Source organism: Ochlerotatus camptorhynchus, unplaced genomic scaffold (assembly GCF_037179485.1).
Source record: "Ochlerotatus camptorhynchus isolate MF236.1 unplaced genomic scaffold, CSIRO-AGI_Acam_v1.1 ptg000192l, whole genome shotgun sequence".
Classification (NCBI taxonomy): Eukaryota; Metazoa; Arthropoda; class Insecta; order Diptera; family Culicidae; genus Ochlerotatus; species Ochlerotatus camptorhynchus.
Window position 1 is genome coordinate 3527256 of NW_027040682.1, and position 23354 is coordinate 3550609.

Genomic DNA, 23354 nt, shown 5'->3' on the forward strand with positions numbered 1-23354 from the left:
GGTGTCGTAAGTAAAAAATTTGTGCTTCTTCTCAGTAAGATACTTGAGAAGACATTTAAATCCGTCCAAGGTTTCAGCCAATACACGGCATTCACCCCGACGTCCAATTTGTAGTGAAAACTTAACTTTCACGAAATTCAAAAGTTCCATGCGAAGGGCATGGAAATCGGTAGTGGTTATCACAATAGGGGGAATCTTTTCCTTCTTGGCATTAAGCCGGGAAAGTTTACTAGAATTTTTCTTGGATGATGGATCATTCTCATCATCCGTGAGCAAATCAAATTGATTACTCAAATTAATTTCTTCAGAAGGGGGGTCAAGAGTTTGCCCCTTTCTTTTGCGTTTAGGCGCCATGGCGGCAGTAAATGTTTTATCCAAATCGACTTCCGAGCAGATTACTATAAGAATCTGAAGGATCGAAGAGGAATTTTCCAAATCGTTATCCAAGAAGGATTACCTCGGGTAGGGTCCAAACAAGGATCGAAGAGGAATAAGAGGAGTTGAACAAAGTAGAAAATTTTTACAGGTTGAGCACTGAAAAGTGCGATTATGCGATTATCCAAATCGAATTCCAAGCAGATTACTATAAGAATCTGAAGAATCGAAGAGGAATTTTCCAAATCGATATCCAAGAAGGATTACCTCGGGTAGGGTCCAAACAAGGATCGAAGAGGAATAAGAGGAGTTGAACAAGGTAGAAAATTTTTACAGGTTGAGCACTGAAAAGTGCTGTTTAAATTTGTTGTAGCTTTAGGTAGTAGTAACACTTCCTTAAGCAAAAAGCAAATAGATCCGCACGGCAAGAGAGCACGATGCGGACTGATCGAGAGATTCATCTTTTTCCTTCGGGGTTAACGACCAAAACAGAAATCTTTGGTAGGTATGCTTCGTGTTGTTTTGGGACAAAATATTCGTCCAGCTTAGTCATGGCCACTCTCAATAGATCAATATCATGCCGCTTATCCACATCAGCACCAGGGAGACTGCTGAACACATCTTGAACGTCTGGTCCAGCGCGAGCCAGGAAAATATTCTTGAGTCGTGTTTTGTTTGTCACCCCATTTGCCAACGCAAGGTACTCAAATTGCCTTTTGTAGCGCAGCCATTCATCCCAAACCTCATTGGGAGAAATGAGCTTGAATTTGAATGGAGCAATGTCAAATTTGTCCATTCCTACACTGAAATTGGTAAAAGTTTCTCATTTTTCACTATCCCTACAGAATCAAGTTTTATTACCTTCCACTCGCTGGATAGAACACTAGTTGGGACACCTCCCAGTGTCTGTGGATTACTTGAAATCGATTGGATTTACTTCCTGAAAATATATATATAATTATCCAATTATTGGTTGTTCGTAATTACATCGACATTTATTTTTTTTATTTGCAACATAGACCTAGTTTATCTTGGCCTTCAAAATATCTATCTTGCGAGCTGCAACATCAACGCCGTTGCCGACACGTCAAAACACAAAACCGTCAGCACTATGCGTTGATGAGACACCTCTGGATTTGTCAGTTCCAAGGATTAGTGTTGAATCAGACATGCCTATTGATCTTGCGATATCCCAAAAACCCAACTCATTGAATTTATCTTATCGACCTATGGACTTGCGCGTCGCAAAACATTCGGATAACATCAACAATGCCTGTGATGTTGATGACATTTACGAGGTGGAAGAAGAAGAAGATGTCGAAGGAGACCCTACTCTACTGAACGAGTTTTCAATTTACGAATGTTTTGAAGAATACCGCAACATGCATACCGATGATGAGGAGTTTCCCGATTCAGACGATGAGTATGATTTTCAACCGAGACGCCGAAGCGGAAAACCAAAATCTAAAATTACCGTTGGACATGGTCTGATTTTCATGGAATGAATCTCGGAATGAATATTATAATGTGTGATAATATTGTTATTTTTTTCTAAATTACAGATGAACTTGGGCAAAATGGGACAGGACTGGAAGAAAAAGAGAATGAAACAAATAATACAACCCACAATAATTTTGAAAAAGAGCTACATGAGGCGAAAGTGAAAAAAGTGTCGTTGAGGAAGGTAAACAAACTGCTTAGGCAGAAAGGGATGGCATACACTAGGCCTGATGGAACCGTAGTCCCCGCACGTTCTGTTAAGAAAGGATGCGATTGCAAAATGAAATGTGCCGAAAAATACCCTGACACTGTCCGAAAACAACTGCTTCAAAATATTTTGGATCTCAACTTGTCCGGACAAAACCAATTTATTGCTAACCATATGATTATTACTAAAACAGCTCGTCCACACACACTTAGATTTTTTTGCCGAGATGGGCACCACCGAGCAGCTCGGCATTTTATTTTGCTGCATTTCAGTGAAAAACTTGCCGAGATTCAGCTAACAAACGGGAATTTTGCTGAGATCTCAGCTAACAAACATATTTTTTGCTGAATTTCCAGCAAAATAAAATGCCGAGCTGCTCGGTGGTGCCCATCTCGGCAAAAAAATCTAAGTGTGCAGGTATCTAATAAGAGTATTTTATGGATTTTGATTCTGGCACTCTAGTGTAACCAGTTCCAACTTACTCAATATGAGTTATTAAGTGTACCACAGACAAACAGACGTAGCTATTTCTCCGTAATCATCGTACACGCATTTAACGTTCATCACTTTGACGTTTTTATACATTTTATCAAACTTGTATGCAGCATTGATTGACACTTGGCAAGCAAACTTATTTCCGCGAATACCTCGCAAGATGTCGCTTATGAGTTCCACGACGATATGTTTTAAGGAATATTTATTTAAAGAGTTACGTCTGTTTGTCTGTAGCTGTACCTCTCTGATTCAAACAATATGATATGTCGTTAATTAAAACTAGCCAGTTACTACTTTTCTACCTTATTTCATCCTCATTTTTCACAACCAATTCACGCGTACCTTCTATTATCATTACATAATAAGTGTTGTTTTCCTCTTCCAGGTTGTCAACTCCAGGAGTACTTTTTCCAGGTCCTACAGGCTTCCAGGGGTGAATGGTATGGTGAAGGTTTGTAAGGTCATGTTCATAACATCGTTTGACATCACGGATCGGAAGCTGAGAAATCTGGCTGCGAAAAAAATGGCTGGACATGGCGTTGCAGAAGATGATCAGCGGGCATTCAATTCCACAAATAAAAAAGTCAGCCAAGATCACATCGAATACATACAAAAACATATTGATAGCTTTCCTGCTTACTCCAGCCACTACTCTCGTGAGGGTTCCGAAAAGCGGTATCTGTCGGGTGATCTCAACATTAAGGTTATGTATGAGTTGTACCAAGAAAAATGCAGCAGGGACAATTCGTGGATACCCGTACATTACGATACCTATCGGATCATTTTCAAAGAGAAGAACTTGTCATTCAGAAAGCCCAAAGTGGATGTGTGTGGGGAGTGTGAAAAATACAGGATTGCTTTCAAAGAAGAACTGGACAGCCCTACATAGATCGCCTTGACAGCTGCTCACGAGATGCATCAACAAGCAGCGCAGCGCGTATACAAGGAAAAGCGCAGAGATAGGAAGCAGACCAAAGAGGATTCAAGATATCGAACCGTATCTTTTGACTTGCAGAAGCAATTACCAATACCGCACCTTCGCTGTGGACAGGCTTTCTATGCGAGACAATTGTATACGTACAATTTAACTTTCTTTTCATCCTATCTCGACAAAAATACAGCTACCTGCATGTTGTGGGATGAAAGAAAAGCCAAAAGAGGATCTCAGGAAGTGGCTTCCTGCCTTCTTAGAGATCTTAAAAAGATGCCTCTTACTATTCGCCACGTGACGTATTACAGCGACCGCTGCGTAGGTCAGAACCTCAATAAGACCGTAGTGTTTACGTTTGCCTACTATATCGAGCTTGCTGCAAGAGATGGCAGAGAACTTATAATCGAACATAAGTTTATGCGCACTGGCCATTCGCATATGGAGGTAGACACTGTGCATTCTGCCATCGAAAAAGCGAAGAAAAAAACTACAATCGATACTGAAACACCGCACGACTGGGTAGTGCTCATCTCTGCCATAAGAAGATCTGTCCCATTTGACGTAGATGAGATGGAGCAACGCAATTTCTGTGCCTTAAAGGATTTGTCGGTCCGATATTGCACTCCTAAAAAGAATGAAACTGGGGAATCAATTAAGATTACCGACATCATGGTCTTCCGCTACTCTACCAATAGTCCTGGAACTGTTCTTTACAAGCACGATGTGGGGGATGCTGAATTCAAGCACTTGAACATCATCTTCGGCGTAGAGCTTGAACAAATCAAACTTAACACTATAGAAGATCAGACGCCAAATTGGCAGATCTCAAATCATTGCTACCATTCGTTAAAAACAAGGAATTTTATCAAACCTTTCTCAAGTCTCTTGTTCCATCGAAACGTGGTCGAAAACCCAAATCAAATCAAGTGGATGATTTCGAAGGTGACATGGATCCGCCAGAAAGAGATTAAGAAAAAATAAGTCATAATGAAAGCGATATGTCAAAGGAAAATGCTGAGAAAATAAAATAATGCTCATTAACTGTACCAACATAATTTTACTAAACGCAACAATCTGTTGATTCCGAAACCTGAATGTATACTGTTTTATTGCTGATTGCATTTGAAACTAGACTACCCCAAAAATACAAAAAAAGCACGTTTCCGTCATATCGTTTTGGTGTCTTCTAAACACTTATTGCTTGCATCAAAAGGAATAAGTGCATCGAAGAAATCAATAAGATTAGACGGAAATGCGCAATTTTGTTACATGTTTAAATTTTATTTGACCAATTTTTATTTGTTGCAATATTTCTTGTTCAGTTTGGAATGAAATGCACAATAATTGGTCGGCTAAAGATATGCGATTACACTCTGTTCATCTAGATTTACTCTGTTCTTTATTTCATCTGTTTGTCTGTGATTGGAGTGTTTGCTGACAGATTTTATTGTGTCCAGCAGGAATTGGAAGTGCAGTCTGTGTTGCCTTGTATCTTTTTTAGATAACAAACTATTGATTGCAGCATCGAATAAGATAATCCGACAGTCGTCGAAGTAACCGGATGTTGACCGAAATTTTTGCCGGCGAATTCGACCAGGATTGAATTGCACTTGAGTGGTTGATGATGATGATGGTCCCACTGCTTACCCCTACACAGGATTGAGCTGGACGATTTCTCTTTAAGATAATTATATACAACTTTTTAACCAGATTAGCAAGCAAAAACGAACTGATTACAATTACAGGTATAAATTCCCTCAACACTTCTCAGTTACTTCACAGTGATATAAATGTGAAAAAGCTTAGGCGTTCACCACTTTGTTCACCTTTTTGTCTACCGTTTTCAATGTTTTTAGGCCACACAAATTTCTAAAACCTAACGACGTAACTGATTTTAGAAATTATAAACAGTCTTATCTGGCTTGACGTATCACACAACATAAATGTCAAAACGACGAATCTGAGGGAGCGTAAGTAATAGTTGCGAAAGCAAAAGGGCGTATGAAGATTATTTCTCAGTAACAGTATGATACACGCAACAAACGTGTAAAATTTTTACGCTGCATTATAGCGCGTCAAAATAATGTTTCGCATGTGGAAACGGTATTGGAATTCAACCAATATTTTTAAAATGAGATTTAAACATTACCGCATGAAACATCAAACCCGTTTTTCTCAGTTCGTGTCAAAAGTCACTTACGTCCATTTGAAAAAGTACTCGAGAATTGTTGCAACCATATGACAGTTTGATGGTTTGATATTGAATGCTTTTAAACGTCAGTTAAATAAAATTGAAATTTATGCTGTAAAATCCACCTTTTTGTAATGAGAAACTTGTCAAAGCAATAATTGGGGTCCTAAAATGCTATCAAGATGTCTTTTGATTATCTATAACCAACAATTTTCTACGTGACAACTAAAAGCAGAACGCATAATGATCGATTTCACCCCGGTGATCAATTTGCAATATCTCAAACATCAAAATCGCGTCAAAACAGAATCGAGAGTGTATTTCATTTGTCGTTTGACTAAAAAACAATGTTCAGCAGAAATTTCATATTAAAATAGCTATCGAACTGTCGTTCAAGGCAATATAGAAAAAGTATGGAAGGTAACGAACAGAAAGTTTGGATTTTACATAGTAATTCCCATACAAACTCAAATGGTTTGTGCACAGTCAGCTTTTAGCCAAACAAGCTTTTGGGAGGCTAATTTGAAACGGTTTAGGGACTGTAGAGTGAAAATGTAAATTTTGCATCAGTCGAATGTTTCCACGGTTCATTCAAGTTTTTATTAACGTAAAGGGTGATACGGTCAAAATTTGGTCAATATCAACTTGACGTATTTCTTTCAATTTTGCATTTAAAAAACCTGAACACCCCTCATTTTGAAGGTGTGTGTGTGTAGAATGTTGCTCCTATTTTGATTTTGGAATTCACTCTTCAGTTGTCAAAATGCCGTCCAAGCAAGAAGAGCAGCGTATCAAAATTTTGCTCACGCATCGCGAAAATCCGAGCTACTCGCACGCAAAGTTGGCAAAATCGCTAAAAGTTGCCAAATCATTCGTTACAAATGTAATTAAAGTGTTTGGGGAACGTTTGTCGACAGCCAGGAAGTCTGGATCGGGGGGAAATCGAAAACCGGAAGCCGCTGAGACGACAAAGAGAGTTGCCGGTAGTTTCAAGCGAAACCCTAACCTCTCTCTCCGAGATGCCGCAAATAAGCTGGGTGTATCGTCTACAACCGTGCATCGAGCCAAAAAACGAGCCGGACTATCGACTTACAAGAAGGTAGTGACTCCAAATCGCGATGATAAACAAAATACGACGGCCAAAGCGCGATCCCGGAGGCTGTACACGACGATGCTGACGAAGTTTGACTGCGTGGTAATGGACGACGAAACCTACGTCAAAGCCGACTACAAGCAGCTTCCGGGACAGGAGTTTTATACGGCAAAAGGAAGGGGAAAGGTAGCAGATGTTTTCAAGCACATGAAACTGTCAAAGTTCGCAAAGAAATATCTGGTTTGGCAAGCCATCTATACCTGTGGCTTGAAAAGCAGCATTTTCATAGCTTCCGGGACTGTCAACCAAGAAATTTACGTGAAAGAGTGTTTGAATAAACGTCTGCTGCCTTTCCTGAAGAAACACGGTTGTTCCGTACTGTTTTGGCCGGATTTGGCATCTTGCCATTACGGTAAAAAGGCCATGGAGTGGTACGTCGCCAACAACGTGCAGGTGGTTCCCAAGGACAAGAACCCTCCCAACACGCCAGAGCTCCGCCCAATTGAGAAATACTGGGCTATTGTCAAGCGGAACCTAAAGAAGACCAAAAAACTGCTAAGGGCGAGCAGCAGTTCAAGGCAAACTGGCTTTCTGCGGCGAAGAAGGTGGACAAGGTGGCTGTACAAAATCTGATGGCAGGGGTCAAGCGTAAGGCCCGGCAATTCGGATTTGGAAAAGCGGAAGCCCAACTAAATATTTTTCCTGAATTTTATACTAATTGAACTTGAAAAAGAAATTTAATTTGATTTTTTAAATAAACGATTTCACCGATTTACACGCGTTTTCCCTTGACCAAATTTTGACCGTATCACCCTTTATATGGATGATTGTCTACTAGGGTGGGTCAACTTAACAACCCTCTACTCTCTACATCTTTCGATTCGAATTGAAGTCCCCAACAACTGTGCCAAATTTGAACGAATTTGGTTATGATTGGGGTTTGCGGGAGAGCTTTATAATTTGTATGGGAAAAGGCGTGGGAAACGGTCCAATTGTTGGTCCAAATCTCAAAAATCGCTCATGCTTTAAGAAACTTGGGTCTTATATTCCCAGGTAACAATTTGATGTTTAACAAGTGTTCTTTCAGCGATTTTAATTCAGCCTTAGCTTGTCCAAACTTTGGATACTTGTTGTACATAAACCCCCGTTAACCTTTGTTCGGCTTTTAAACATCTAAATCTGGTGATTTTAATCAGCCGGAAGCTAAGCTGTATCATACATTTAAAGTGTTTTAAGGCGATTAATAACAGTATTTTTCAACCCTTATTCAGCCTTCTAGTTTTATTTCGAAAATGTAATGGAAGACCACTTTAAATCTTATATTTGATATAGGACTGCTTTACCTTGAAGGTCGACTAATTGAATTTAAATTTTTATGTTGTTCTGATTAATCTAAAAAATACCTTTGTATTTCGGGATTCGAACAGGCAGCCGCTGATTTACAGGCGTCAACCATACCTACTGGACCACTTAAGCATGTGTGTGGCAAATGGTATGATCGTTGACTTGAAGCACGTCAAATGTAAGTTGAATAATAGCAACCGCAAGAGTATGATACAGCAATGCAGATTTGTAAACACCAAATGGTGGCAGTATAACATTCAATTTCAAGTGCATTAAACACAATGTGGATACAAGTGCGCGATTTATTTTGATGGCCATTTGGATGCTATTTTAGTGCGGTTTTTGGAATGCGGTCTGAAAGTTCAGTGCAGTGGTGAGCATTCAAAACACAGGAATGCAAATGTTAATACTTCCGACGTCGTTGCAGTTCACAACTACCTGGAGCTATTCCTAAAAATCTCCTCTTCCTTGTCTCTACTGCTGGCGCTGCTTGGGATTAGAAATGCAGGCAGTGAATTTAGAGGAGCTAAAATGACGGCCAGAAATGCTACACGTGACACTGACGACATTGATCAATATTGTGCAATTCCTTTTCTTCTGGCTGGCTGTCAGGCTGTCAAAATATGTGTAGCGCATTGCTGATTTGTGGAGTAGTGTTATACCCCGTTCATATTACAGCGTATATCACGTGATATACGGTGTCTTGCAATGAGCACTCATACATCTAGTTTTCACTGGAAATCCTAAGTATGAGTGCTCATTGCAAGACAGCCTATATTACGTGATATAGGCTGTAATGTGATCGGGGTATTAGGCTTAAATCAGTCTCCTTCAATCTTTAGTTCAGCTAACGTAATGAGGTTGAATTATGGGAATACTACTTGTTTTATGCACTACCCAAGTAACAATTCAAGCTGAACAATAATAACAGAAGCTGATTATTGGTTGATTTAAGGTGTACAAAGCTGATTAACAGCAGGCTGAATATATAGTAGATTGTATCCTCATAATTCAACCTCAATAAGTAAGCTGATCTAAAGATTGAACAAGGTAACGGCGCCGGTGGTGTAGTGGTAAGCGTGATTACCTCTCACCCCAGCAGGCCTGGATTCAATCCCAGTCGGCGCCGCCGGGATGTTCTGAGGCATAACATCTCTGATCACGCCTTTCTTCGGATGGGAAGTAAAGCCGTTGGTCCCCGGTTCATGAGTTGATGGATCGATAGATAGGGTCCAGGTGTGGAGCTGCTTTCCTGGCACGTCGGTAGCATTGGTGCTCAGCACGGAAAACAAGACCGACGGAAAAAAACAAAACAAAGGAAAAAAAAACTCCAGAACAAGATCCTTAGGATGATCCTAAACAGTCCTCCACGGACCCGAAATTCTGAGGTTCACCGCCTGGCTGGCCTTCAGCCTCTCGAAGAGCGACGAACGGTCTCCTTCGAAAGGTTCAGAGACACCTGTCTGAGATAAGATCTTCAGATCATACGTGATCTGGTTCGTTAGTTAAGTTAGACTCGTAGTAAGGTAGGTTATCAAATTTTTCAATTAAAGCAAAACGCACCCCCAAGGGGTATTCCCTCCCCTTGGCTAGTTTTTTAACCTGGACGTTGATGGGCGGGCCTAATCTTATGCTTCATAGTGGAGCGTTGGAGACGGTTGGTTTAGGTCCGGCATCTTTGGCTCATGCCGTGACAGAATAGCGGCATGAGCATGCGATGAGGATTACTGAGCTTCCCCTCTCTGATGAACCATTGCATAAGAGAACCAAAGTTCTAGCCTGAAGTGATAGTATCACACTTGTTACTCCTTTATTTGAAAGCCGCGTTGTAGTACGCTTACGTATAGGCACTGACGTTGGGTTCGATACTGGCGGGTTTTGCCGCAAATCACTCTTATTTTATTAATTTTTACGCAGATAGATTTATTGGGGTTTGCAAGGGAATTATACTATTGAAATATTTCAGAAAGTGCCCAACAGTGCTCCTTCTACTTGCGTGACAAGCTTTCGTTGCTGTTTTCATTGAGGTATTACTCAGGGAACAATGTTAAACACCATTTTTGTTCATGGTATTGCAACTAATCTTATACGTGCTTCATTTTGATTTGGGATAAGTGTTTGAACGATGGTCGGGATTTCCACTGTGGCGTGCTTCTATTGTGACATAACCATACGTATTTTTGTGGTGCGACATAGTGGAGCGTAGTGCCCATATATACCAGAAGCATAAACCCTATGTAATTTAAAATCAGCTAGGAAACTTACTTCAAAGTGAAGCATTTTAGTCACTTGAAGGTGTCACCTGGGACGAACTAATATATATAAAATATAGGTCAAAGTCAAAAACAACTTGAAACACGTTAAATTTTAGATTACATTCACAAGTGCAGGTACTTAATCAAACGAACTTAAATAAGAAAATTTAGACAGCCTAGTAGCATTCAGTGGATTAACAGAAGAGTTAGGATGCGGAGGGTCGCTTAGGGAGGCAACTAGCCTTTAAAGCAACTGACAACCAGCCTTTTCATGTATTGTCTGTTTATTTTGATTATTGCTTTAAGATATCAATTTGGTATATATGTGAAAGGATGAATCAGTGGGAGATGGATTTTCGGTTTCTTTACATTTAGCATCACTATGTGTCATTTCCTCAAAACCCCCCAATAACCGGCCTCTTCAATCCCTTCCTTTTCCCATGGCGTTCAAGTGGTCCGCATAGACTATTCAGCCATTACCCGTCCTTTATCCTCGGCTTTGTATTGACTTGCGCTCCCATTGCACCACCAAACGCTGCAAAATGAAAATGAAAATGAAAATGAAAACAAAACGCACCCCAAGGGGCATTCTGTTAACTAGATGAAATACGCAAATACTAAATTAGAATATCCAATAAACAAAGATGAAGAGCCAGATAGGCTAATCAATTGAAATGTAAAATCAATGTATACACCAGAATCAACAGAAATAAACACTATTTTACTACTACTACTTTTACAGTCAGTGGTGTGTAATTCACCAACATAATATAATCGAATATGTCTTTCAAGCAATTTTTTTTCTCAAATTTGAAAGTTTTGGTGTATTCCCGGGAAAAACTTCTGTTTTTACTAATAATTGTGGTTTGTTTAAAATGTATTTCCCGGAAAAAAAGTGATCGTCAAAGTCCCTGTCTTTTTCGGATTATTGTTGAGGGGGGGGGGGGGGGGTTTACAAACATTGCATTTTCTCATTCCTCATTGTGGGGGCGCCGTGATCCACCTTTAGCCACTGACTTGGTCCTGCTTGCTGCAGGACCAAGTGCCACGCCGTCCGAGACGACAATGAGCAAAAGCATTTTTTTGAGCCATTTAAATGATCTTTATTTATTGTGATTGTGTGGTTTACATGTATGAATTTGTTAAGTGACACAGATGCGTCTTTTCAACTTTGGTACATTTGAGATTTTAATTATTATTTACAGTTCCTAGTCCTATCAGGCCTATTTTAAAGTATGACCACCTTGGTGGGATTGGTTTGATTTGAATTGGAAAAAGGAGACTACTTATAACTACTATTTACAACTACAACTAACCTACAAGTACTATGTACACCTAACCTACTATATACAAATTGCTTATCAAAGCATGTTCTGATAAATTACATTTTTGTGTAAATTTAGTCTTAATTTCGTTAATTTTGGAATCTATTTTGGCAATGCCTGCCTCTTCATGTAAATTTGTTATTCTAGTGTCGAAAGGACGATCAAGAACCATCCTCAGCACTCTATTCTGAGCTACCTGAATTTTGTTCCTGTGAGTCTGTGCACATGATTCCCCCACCGGAGCTGCGTAGAGGATCGCAGGTGCTACGATTTTTTTTGTAGACGGCCAGTTTGTTCACCCTTGAGAGGCGGGATCTGCGGCAAATCAGCGGATACAGACACCTAACCAAGGCGGAACACTTGACTACGGTTTTCTCCACATGCGAGCGGAATAGAAGCTTTTCGTCAAACAACATCCCGAGATAGGTTACTTCGGCGGACCACTCAACCCTTGTGCCATCCATGATTACAGTACAAGAGGGAGCCGGTTTTAGTTTGGGTGATTGTCGATGGAGGAACATGATTGTTTGTGTTTTGGAAGCATTGATTTTGATTTTCCACGTGGTGGCATAATCAGCAAAGGCGTTAAGGCATCGTTGAAGTTTGTTCGTTATTTCGCGAGCCATCCTTCCTTTGACGGCTATTGCGGTATCATCTGCGAACAGGAAAAACACGCAACCGTCTCCAAGGGGAGGAATGTCGGAAGTGTAAATGCTGTAGAGCAAGGGGCCCAGCAGACTGCCTTGCGGGACTCCTGCAGGGATGGAAAACGTGTCTGAAAGACAACCATTCAACGATACCTTAAACGACCTTTGCTGGAGGTAGCTACGGGTGATTTTAACCAGATGTAATGGAAAGTTGAAGTTACAGAGCTTGTATACAAGCCCATTGTGCCAGACATTATCAAACGCTTTCTCAACGTCTAACAAGGCCATGGCTGTGGACTTGGATACAGCTTTGTTACTTCGGATGTTATTCATCACCCGCACTAGCTGGTGATTGGTGGAGTGCCCCTTTCTGAACCCAAACTGTTCCGGAAGGAGAATGTTATTTTCCTCGACAAACTTGAGCAAACGATTGAGAATGAGTTTCTCGAACAATTTGCTCAGCGCTGAAAGGAGGCTGATTGGTCTGTAGCTTGAAGCTAGCGTTGGGTCCTTCCCGGGTTTGCGGATAGGTATGATTTTCGCTGTCTTCCAGATGCTTGGAAAGTAGTGCAGTTCCAAGCATCTGTTGAAGACAGCAGCCAGCAGGGAGTGAACCTTCATGCTGAGATTTTTCAACACTAGGTTGAATATTCCGTCAAACCCGGGGGCCTTCATGTTTTTGGTGCATTTCAGCGCTGAGCAAATCTGTTCCACTGTGATTCTATCCTCCGGAGGGATGGCACAAGGGGAGGAATCAAAGTTGAGTACGCATTGCTCAACCTGAACTTCGAGCGGACTTTGGATGTTGGAGCCAAGCAAGTGCGATTTGGCAATATGCTCACCAATCGCATTTGCTTTCTCCTGAGGGGTGATTATGAGCCGATCGTCATCATTTTCATATTTTAGTGGCGGAATGGGTTTAGGGTGCGTCTTTAAGACCTTGGCAACTTTCCAGAATGGTCTGGAGCGGTCGTCCAGATTCTGGACAAGCCGCCCGAAGCTTTCGTTCCGGAGTGAGATCATTCTGGAAGCAATCTCCTTGTTCAGATCGGCCATTTCACGTTTCATCGCTTGATCTCCAGTCCTCTGAAACTGGCGTCTACGAACATTTCTCAGGCGAATTAAGAGTTGGGTGTGGGAATCAATAGCAATAAACTTACCCCTCACAGGAACTCGTCGGACGCACGTCTCGTCAGCCACGGTTATGGCTTGGTGGAGTCCCTCCAACGCTCGGTCGATGTCCTCCACGGTGTCAAGCGGCAGGTTGTCGATGATGTGCTTGTCTACCACGCGTCCAAACTGGGCCCAGTTTACGCGATGATAGTCCTTGCGCAGGCTTGAAGCAGGAGCCACGTTGCAGCCCAGCTCAGACACCACCGGTTGGTGGTCGGAACTGAGTTCGTTCAAGGCTACCGGCTTGGACAAGCCGATATTTGTCAGGAACAGGTCTAGTGTCGATGGGTTGCCCGCCGGTGAGATAAATGTTGGCTCATCCGAAAACCAAACGGAGTACAGCCCATGCTGTGAGTGGTCGAACAGGAGACGACCGTTCTGGTTCTGCTGGTAGTTCCGCCAGGCCTCATGGCGAGCATTCAGATCTCCTCCAACTACGAAGCGGGAACCGGTACGGGTGATGGTGGACAGGTCCTTCTTGAATTTAGCCGCTAGTCCACTGCTGGCGGCACACTGTCGAGGGCAGTAGACGGCGATGAACTGGACGTATCCAGTCGACGACTCCACCTCCACACCAAGGGCCTCGATGATAGTGGTGCGGATATGGGACAGAGTGTGGTATTTTATTCCTTTCTTGACGACGACCGCAACACCACCCCCCCTGGAGCTGGTGCGATCAAGCCGGATAATGTTGTGGTCAGGCAACCAGAAGCTGTCACCGGACTTTAGATGGGTCTCGGTTAGAAGGCCCACGTCGATGCTGTGCTTGCGGAGGAAGTCGGCAAGCTCAATCTCTTTTGCTCTTACAGAGCAAGCATTCCAGGTGACGATACTTAGCGGTTTAGACGCCATACTGGATGATGAACTTACCGAGCACTTGGATCTGTTCGGGCTTATTGCGGCACTTACGAAGAGCACCGGACATGTTGACGAAGATTTCCATCAGTTCATCCGCTGAGAACAGATCGGGGTTGTTGTTTTGCGCTGTTGGTTGTCTCCAGAATCCAGGGGGGGATGGAGAGCTTTGGCCAGCAGAATCACCGGAAGTTGCTTGAGCGGAATGCACCCGCGAATTCACTTGCCTTTGCTGAGGAGCACGAAGGGGCGGGAAATCCTCCGTCCGAAATGCCGGGACTTTGTCCTTCTTGCGTCCTGGTTGGTTGTTAGTTGCCGCCTGTTTTCGGATGCGTTTGAAGTCCTCGCGTTTGGAGCACTGTCTGTCGGAACCTTGATGAGCACCACCACAGTTGGCGCATTTTAACGCCACGGCTCCATCCGCAGGGCAGTTGGAAGTGGCGTGTTCTTGAGCGCAGTTGCTACAGCGTGGCTTGATGTTGCAGTTGCGAGTGCCGTGTCCAAAGTTCAGACATCGTTGGCACTGGGTCACATCGCGATGGCCTCCACGGTATGGCTCCCATCGTACGATTATGGAGTAGATTGAGCGGATAGCCTGCAGCGCATTCAGCGTCACCGTTCCCTTCTGGAAGTGCACCAGGAAAAGACAATCCGGGTACGTCTTCACGTTTTCGTCTCGCCTCGTCATCCGAAAGACAGCGATTGGGGCCAGCTTGTACCGGTCCTTGAGTTCTTCTTTGATCGCCTTGGGATCAACATCCGGTAGACCCCTGATGACTACCTTGAAGGGCTTTTCACCGGGGATGTCGTGCGTGAAGTATTCCGCATTGGAATCCTTCAGGAATTTGACTGCGATTTCGTATTCCGCTTTCGTCCGGAGCATCACCTTAGTGCCGATCCTGCTGATCTTGTACTCAGCTGCGATGCCCAGCGATGCGAAATCGCCAATGAGCGTCTTGAGTGGCACTACCTTCACCACCAGTGGAGGAAGCTTGATTTTCGCCGCACTCGGACCGGCAGAATTCTCGGTTTCGACGGCGTCGCCGAAATCACCGATGTCGCTGGCGTTCGTCGCGGTAACATCGTCGCGTCCGCTCGTACCATCGGACTGACCTTGGTTCTTCTTCCTCTTTTTCGTCCGCTTCACCGGGACTGGGTTGGTATTTCCAACATCGGTGGGCAGAGTAGCGTACCTATTTGAGGTAGGTACCGAGCTACCCTCACCACTGTTCTTCTTCTCCGCTTGTTCACGAAGTCGGCTCCGAGAGCGCTGTCTTCCCATCACGCGATGCGACCGACACTACTGACGACGCGACGTGCAGTATATCTGCAAACGTTTGTAACAAACTATAGATTTATTGAACAACTCGACAAAGCGAGCAAAGACCGAACTCAACTGCTTGACGTACAAGCAGAGAATGCGTAGAGCAGAGGCAGGAGAGCAGCGCTGATTTATATCTTTCCAGGTTCAAGCAGAATGATGTGCAACCAAGTGGTATTCGTTTATGATGACTGGGTTTGGGAAAAAGGCGTTTTTCATGAAAACAGTGATAAAATTATCATTTGTACATTTTCAATAGTTTAATTACAGAAAATTGGAAAAATATTCGTAATGTAATATCTTATCGATTGACGTATTTGGATTTAAATTTCATCTATAAATGACAAAGTTACAAGCGTTCAATACCTAACACTCCTTCACCACACATATTTTTTGATTTGCACCCCAGTATAGTCGACAAAGACGTAGTTCTACGTCAAAAAGATTGAACAAGCCTTATTTTAGCTTAAAACAACTCCACAAATCAGCAATGCACTAGAGATATGTTTATAGTCTGATTTGTTAAATGCAGTTAGTGTCACTCGTTGCATTTCCGGCATCTTAGTTCTGCTAAATTCACTGCCAACCTTTTTAATCCCAAACAGCGGCAACAGTAGAGACAAAGTAGAGGAGCTTTTTAGGTATAGCTACAGGTAGAAGTGGGTTGTGACGACGTTTCCGACGTATTAACATATGTATTTCTGTGTTTTGACTGCTATGATGCACTTACAGCATTCCAAAAATATAACTCAATTATGGCACTAAAATAGCTTCCACATGACCATCGAAATAAATCGCACACTTGGGTCCACATTGTGTTAACTACACGTGAAAATGAGAGGAATGTTTTACTGTCACCAGTTGTTGTTTACAATTCTGCATTGCTGTATAAAACTCTTCCAGTTGCCGTTCTTCAACTTAAATTTGACGTTATTCAACTTAATGATCGTACATTGATGCCTATGAATCAGCGACTGTCGGTTCGAATCTCGAAAGGTAATTTTTAGACTAATAATAACAATATAAATATGTAAATCCAAATAGTCAGCACCTTGTTGTAGTCCCATAAAAATATATAAGATATGAAGCAGTTTTCCATTATTGTTTTTTCTAAATAAATCTAGAAGGCTGGACAAGGGTTGGAAAAGACTGTTATTTAATGGAAATGCTAACATGAAGCTTTAGTGTGATGATTTATTAGCTAGAGAATGATCTTTAGAAGAGGGTAGGTGGATAGTTCCGTTAGAGTACGGCAGTATGAAAATTGAATAGAAGTTGAAAATGAGCGAAGGGCCATTAAAGCGACAGTTTACAAGATAGACGCACATTTTTGCCTAGCCCGTACGATGTACGCGGGGACTTGAAGTATGTCTCCAAGTCCACAGGCAAAAATGTGCGTCCCTCTTGTTGCTCATAAACTGACTGCGGCTGTGGAATAGTTCTAGCGACGTTTTCATCACTACCTAAAGCCCCACGTTGCGAGAGCATTTCCAGTCGATGGTGTGTTATAATGCAGTTCTTCTTTACCCAACTATTGTGTTGCTCCTCTCGTCATGACCAACGTGATCATCTCAGAGAGAAAGCAGTAGGGTGGTTGTTGCGTGCTGTACCATCATCAGCATTGTTGACGGCTACTCCCGCCTTGAGTTGTTACATTCAAAGTGTTTTTTATGTTACTTCATACGCCTAGCCTAGCCTTCATTTTTGCCTAGCCCGTACGATGTACGCGGGGACTTGAGACATACTTCAAGTCCCCGCGTACATCGTACGGGCTAGGCAAAAATGTGCGTTTATCTTGAAAAACTGTCGCTTTAATGGCCCTTCGCTCATTTTCAACTTCTATTCAATTTTCATACTGCCGTACTCTAACGGAACTATCCACCTACCCTCTTCTAAAGATCATTCTCTAGCTAATAAATCATCACACTAAAGCTTCATGTTAGCATTTCCAACCAACTCTGAAAATCGTTAACTTCGCGTATGAAGTAACATAAAAAACACTCTGAATGTTATTTAATGCCTTAAAAAGCTTATAATTTCTATAACTGTTAAACCTTCGACTGATTAAAATCACCAGACTTAGATGTTTAAAGCTGAACAAAGGTTAACGTGGTCTATGTACAACAATTATTCAAACTAAGGCTGAATTAAAATCGATTAAACAACACTTGTTAAGCATCAAACTGTTACCTGAGATACTAATCAACTAAATATATTCAGCTTGGTGTTAATCAGTTTTGTACACCATAAATCAACCAATAAATCAGCTTCTGTTCTTATTGTTCAGCTTGAATTGTTACTTGGGTTACTATACAGAACAACTTCGTTGAAGACCCCACATCGATTTGACTTTGGCACGAAAAAGTTAAATATTTTTATTTATGACCATGTGTTCCGCGCATGCCTACTGGGGTGCATATAAGCTTATAGGTATGCGCCGAGCATCAGGGCGACAGTAAAAATATAATAACTTTTTGCACAGAAGTCGATTCGATTTGCGGTCTTCGACGAAGTTGTTCTGTATAGTTTGAAAGGAGAGAGGGGGTGAATACATGTTCTTATATTGTGTGTGAAGTACTTAATTAATCGCCCCTAAATTGAATGATTGCTTTTAGCAAAGCATCATGAAAATTGGAAAAGGTCGAGTCTGAAACTATTTTTTTAGCTTTGTGTCCTATCCACTATTCAAGGTGAAGGGTGTCCTACAGTTTGCAACACAGTATTTAATTTAAACGAACTTGCTAGATTTATAAATGCCATTTTTAAATCGTCTCACTTCGAAACCTATGCCTACCAACAAAAAACCATGGAGGAAACATTGAAATTAAATATAAATTCCCACATTCAAACCGCAACTGAGTGCCTTTTTTCCCCCCGATCAATGACGACTACACTTCTCTGTCGCACTTGACGTTATCGGTTTAAATCAATCATGTTTAATTACGGTTTCAAGTGTCTCTATCGATATGCAGCTGCATGTGACAGTAATAACAGGATTGATTGGTCCATCTCTCATCCCCGCGTCCTGCGGAAGTCGATCAATTGGCACAATTAATTAATTAGTGCTCTCTTGATTAAAGACATATCCGCCTGGTGGCCATCCCCGTCGCCTTGAAGCATTGTCATACCTACTCCAAAATCCAAACAATCCCTACCTGCCTATTGTGGCCGATAGTTTTCAAGGATCATTCAGAAGAAGAGATACCAATAATTCAAGAGTGATTCAACAGGAGGGTAAGGCTAGGGGTGGAGGTGACGGGTTTGAGTTTTATTTTAACGTCGTCATTCGTTGGAAGCTGATGGGTCACAATGTGATTGATTAAATATTCATTGCTGCGAAAATGAAATGAATTAACAAATAATTTTAAATAGTCGTTCAATCCGAATGCAGCGAATTACGGTTTGCCGGTTGGTACCCACTGCACATCATACGGAATCACTGAGAAGTGCGGATCGGACGGGGGTGAGAGGTGTTTTATTAAAATTTTCGTTTTGAAACAAAATTATACTGGAAATTATTGCATGTGAGCCTGGGACTATGTGCGTGCGTATATATACGAACAGCATTTATGTTTTTGTGTGAAATTGTGATTGTTTGGGTTGGGATGGGATTGTCCCATGAAATTGGAGGGATACGCTCATATTAAAATGTGGAGAGAGCGTGTGCATCGCTGACCGTTTTGATGGGTTTAATGCTTCGAATGCAATGAAAAAGGGGGTTGCAAGTTTCTCCAACCCACAGTGCAAAAAAAAAAAAATGGTGTGAACCTTGCATAGTGTTATGATCCTGGGATGATGGAGCATTGCTGCAACAATAGAGCTCTGTGGGAACAGTGTACAGTGGAACTTGAATATAGTACAATTTTATTATATCCATAATAATGCTCGGATTCTGGACATAATCATTTAATCTTGATGGAATAGTGTTTAGTAGGCGTATGTAAAATTTATCATTGAAGTATTATCCCAAGTACACCCAACCGGGGATGTAAGATTCGCTTACAATTATGTGTGATTCATCATCAGAGGATGTTAGTGGAGACCGCATGAACCGAGGATGCGATATACCTAGCAGCGGTCCAATGCAAGAAAATTTGAGACCGAAAAATGTAAAGTGTATTAGTGAGTGAAATTAGTTATGTCGAAAAAAAAAGAAAACAGATTGCCGCGATTGGACTCGAACCACGAACGTTGCGATTATCAGACCTGTGCTTTCTCCACTGCTCTCTCCATGCTTCTGAATATGGATAGCCTAAAAGCAAACATGAAGCGCTCATTTTCTCGCATGCTCGACTTCGTATGCTTTTTCTGCTGGAGAGATTCGAGGCAAGTGTGTGCGTTTTTCTACAAGCATACTGGTATAGTCGAAAGCGTTGCGATGTTCATGAACAGAGGATGATAGGAAACGGAACTAACATTCATTGTAATAGATTTTTGGTTTGCGTGTAGCAATAAATTGCAGTAAAGATCAAGAAATAGACATTTCCAAGTAAAATTTAAGAAGGGTTTACATACTGTTTACCGACTTTCAATCTGAGGTCATATACGCACCCGTCGAAAGTAACAAAGAGACTGAGTAAAGGTGACTCACTTTCTTTTTTTCCATACAAATTTTAGTAAGTTTCGAAAAAAGTTAAGTTACTCAGTGCTATGATGAACTCTTCAAGATAGGAAAGCGTATGTTTTTTTTTGTAAAAGGAAACATTCAAAAAGCCATAGGGCTACTCGAGCGTTACTCTAGTAATTGCTTAAAAGCAATGAGGATTTGCTAATGCAAGTCCAGTGTGTGGGATTTTTACGCTACTCGCCGCAAGCCTTTGTCCCTAGGGTACTATTTCAGGTGGGGTATGTGCGCACGCACCTATCTTATGGGGTGTTTACACTTATGCTATTATTTCATTAGCGCTAATGACCTAGCTGCTAGCAAAAAAACACCATTGTTTATAAACTACGTAGACAGTTCAGTGTGTGTGTGTGGGAGGGGGGAGTGTTAATTATTCACGGTCAAGAATCCCTAAAAAAAACTGTCTACGTAGTTAATGAACAGCCCCTAAGCACCCCATTAGGCTCAGCTAGCCGACGTTCACATAACATATGTGGAACGTGATTCAAAGAGCTGACTAAAATCTGACCCCTTTTTTGTCGAGGGGTGCGACACATCTAGATTATCTTCTTTCCATCACATATTTCTCTCATATTTTATTTATCTATTTACCGCACATCATCTGTTTTTTTATCTGTGTAATCTACTTTCATCACTCGCATCTACTCGCATCTTCTCGTGATCGAAGCAATCACCGAACGAACGAAAGCAGCGAGTGAGACAGCAAACCAGTATTTTTGTTTACATTTTGCTGCGAGTTGTAGATCGGATGTAGTTAGTTTGTGTCACCGGAAGATATCCTAATCAAAAAGCAAGAATTGCAGATAATAAGTATGATGGATTACTTTCAAGAGTCTTGATTTTAACAAATAAATTTGCAATAACAGTGAAAGTGGTAATCTTACCTTCTTGGCATATGTCGAATTGACGGGTTCACTAAGATGTCCTGCTTCGAGCGCGGGTTACCGGGGACCAATGCTTCGTGAAAGCCTTGGCTCTGATCGGTTTCTACAACAAGAAAGGGGACAGCTACAATTCTACCTTGGCCGTCAATTCTGTTCCTGACAATCAGAAGGATTTGCAGGTGGATATTGTCGAACTGGACATCGACGAACTAGTGAAATTAAATCAGAATATGGCGTACTTCCACACAACCTGAACGATATTCTTTAGAAAGGAACGAACAGCTAAGACAGCATCGAGAAAAATACAACTTATGTAGGTTTTGCCAGTCCGAGGGAAACGGTTTCTACTCGTCGAAGCTTGCTTTTGAATTTGTAGCATCGTTCCAATACCTACGGTAATATGTTGTTTTAGTTTCAAACAAAAACAGCTTCTCTACGGTTAGCTTCCAGAATAACTGGTCAAACCGTGAACCAAGTGCACTGTCACGCGCTTTGATTATCGAGAACGTGAAGGTGTAAGTTACACCGTGTTATTGATGGCGGAAATGACTAATACTCAATGCAAAACTGTAAGTTGAATGTAATGTGTTTTAATGAAAAATATCATCAAATTCAAATGAACTTAACATCATTTTAGATCTTGACAACCTCAGCGTTCATGGTAACATCTTCTCTTCAGGTCATGCTTGAACTTCGGTAGGATCATCCGATGAAAGAGAAGTAACATGATTGTTTTTGTTCGAGAAATTGTGTCCAAGAATACGCAGTTGAAAATGTGCATGTCTGTACTTCAAGACATTCCAGACGAGTCGGAATCCGTTGACGCATAGATACCGCAGTCTACAGTTCACGAGTTCAAGCTGACCTTATTGGTGGAATTTCAAGCTGACTTTTGTCACCTAACCTCGCTCGCGGCGCAGAAGAAGGGGGATTATTGCTACTGAAAGAAACGAAAGAAACGTATAGTAAACGTTTTAATTAAGAAAAGTCAGCTGCCTAAAAAAACAGCAATGCAAATTTGGACTACAGTCCAATTACAATTTCGACGACTTATAAACATTTCGATGCAACCGACAGGACATTAAGATACATTATTGGATTCTCACAATGCAAGTGATACCGGGATCTGATCGCTGCAACCCTAAAAGTAACAGTTGGTTGGTAATAACTGAACTAAAAAAGAATACCAAATGCGATAAATTTGTTGTTGCGCAAAAACGTTTGCTGATTAAATAATACATGTTTTAGTACATCATAATATTGTTAAGACTTGTCCCGGAGGAGATTTGAACTCGTTATTTTGGCGAGAGAGGCATGCATGTTAATCACTACGCTATGGACGTCCCCTTATTTTTAATTATACTTTATGAGCTCAAGATAAACTAGATGCATTGAGTTGTTTCGAAAACCAGGTTAAATGCTATTTCACATCTAGTTCCATATTATGCAGTTAGATCGTGTAGCAAGTGAGACCCGTCACATATTATTATTATTTTTCGATTAATATTAACTTTATATTGGAAAGATCAAGATGTAACGGATGAATTAAAACTCAATTGTAATAAAAATATATGGTAGATTAATAATAGCATGGAGTATTTTGGCTTTATAATTATAAGGTCAATATTTAATTGATTTAAAAATGGTTTGAAAAAAATGACGCACTTCAGAATCAACAAAGAGATTTTAATTCAAACTCTCATTAGCCAGCAAAAAAAAAAACAAAATTCCTTGATCCTTTTTATATAGTTCTAGATGGGGCCATATTATTACCGACTGCTACAGGTTGATTGCGATCTGGGTGACAATGCTGTTTTGGATGGCAATATTGCTCCATTATTATGATAGCACCAAACTGTTCACCACCTAGGTCCAGATCCTTGAAGAACGGGTAGATGAGGGTAATCATATCGGGAAGGTTCAGTGGGTTATAGTTCTGCAAAATCACTTCCATCTCCTGTTGCACCGCGTATGAGGGCAAATAATGTATTGATGTGTTTTTTAATGACGTCCGGTTTCTAAAAAGCTAGATACACAATTGTCAGAACTAAACACAGCATAGGCTAGCAGCAACTTACCGTTCTGTTTCCGTTGGATCGAATATCCGTAAAAAACGATCAAGCAGTACTAATC

The 23354-nt window shown here is 41.4% G+C and overlaps 1 protein-coding gene across 1 annotated transcript; it reads left to right on the plus strand.

The window, feature by feature from the left end:
• Positions 1 to 1483: 1483 nt before the first annotated feature.
• LOC135702361 (uncharacterized) lies at positions 1484 to 21475 on the plus strand. Its single transcript, XM_065223381.1, has 3 exons — positions 1484 to 1860; positions 1938 to 2275; positions 21335 to 21475. Exons 1-3 carry the CDS (start codon positions 1545 to 1547, stop codon positions 21473 to 21475), a joined length of 795 nt encoding a protein of 264 aa, XP_065079453.1. The 5' UTR covers positions 1484 to 1544.
• Positions 21476 to 23354: the final 1879 nt, after the last annotated feature.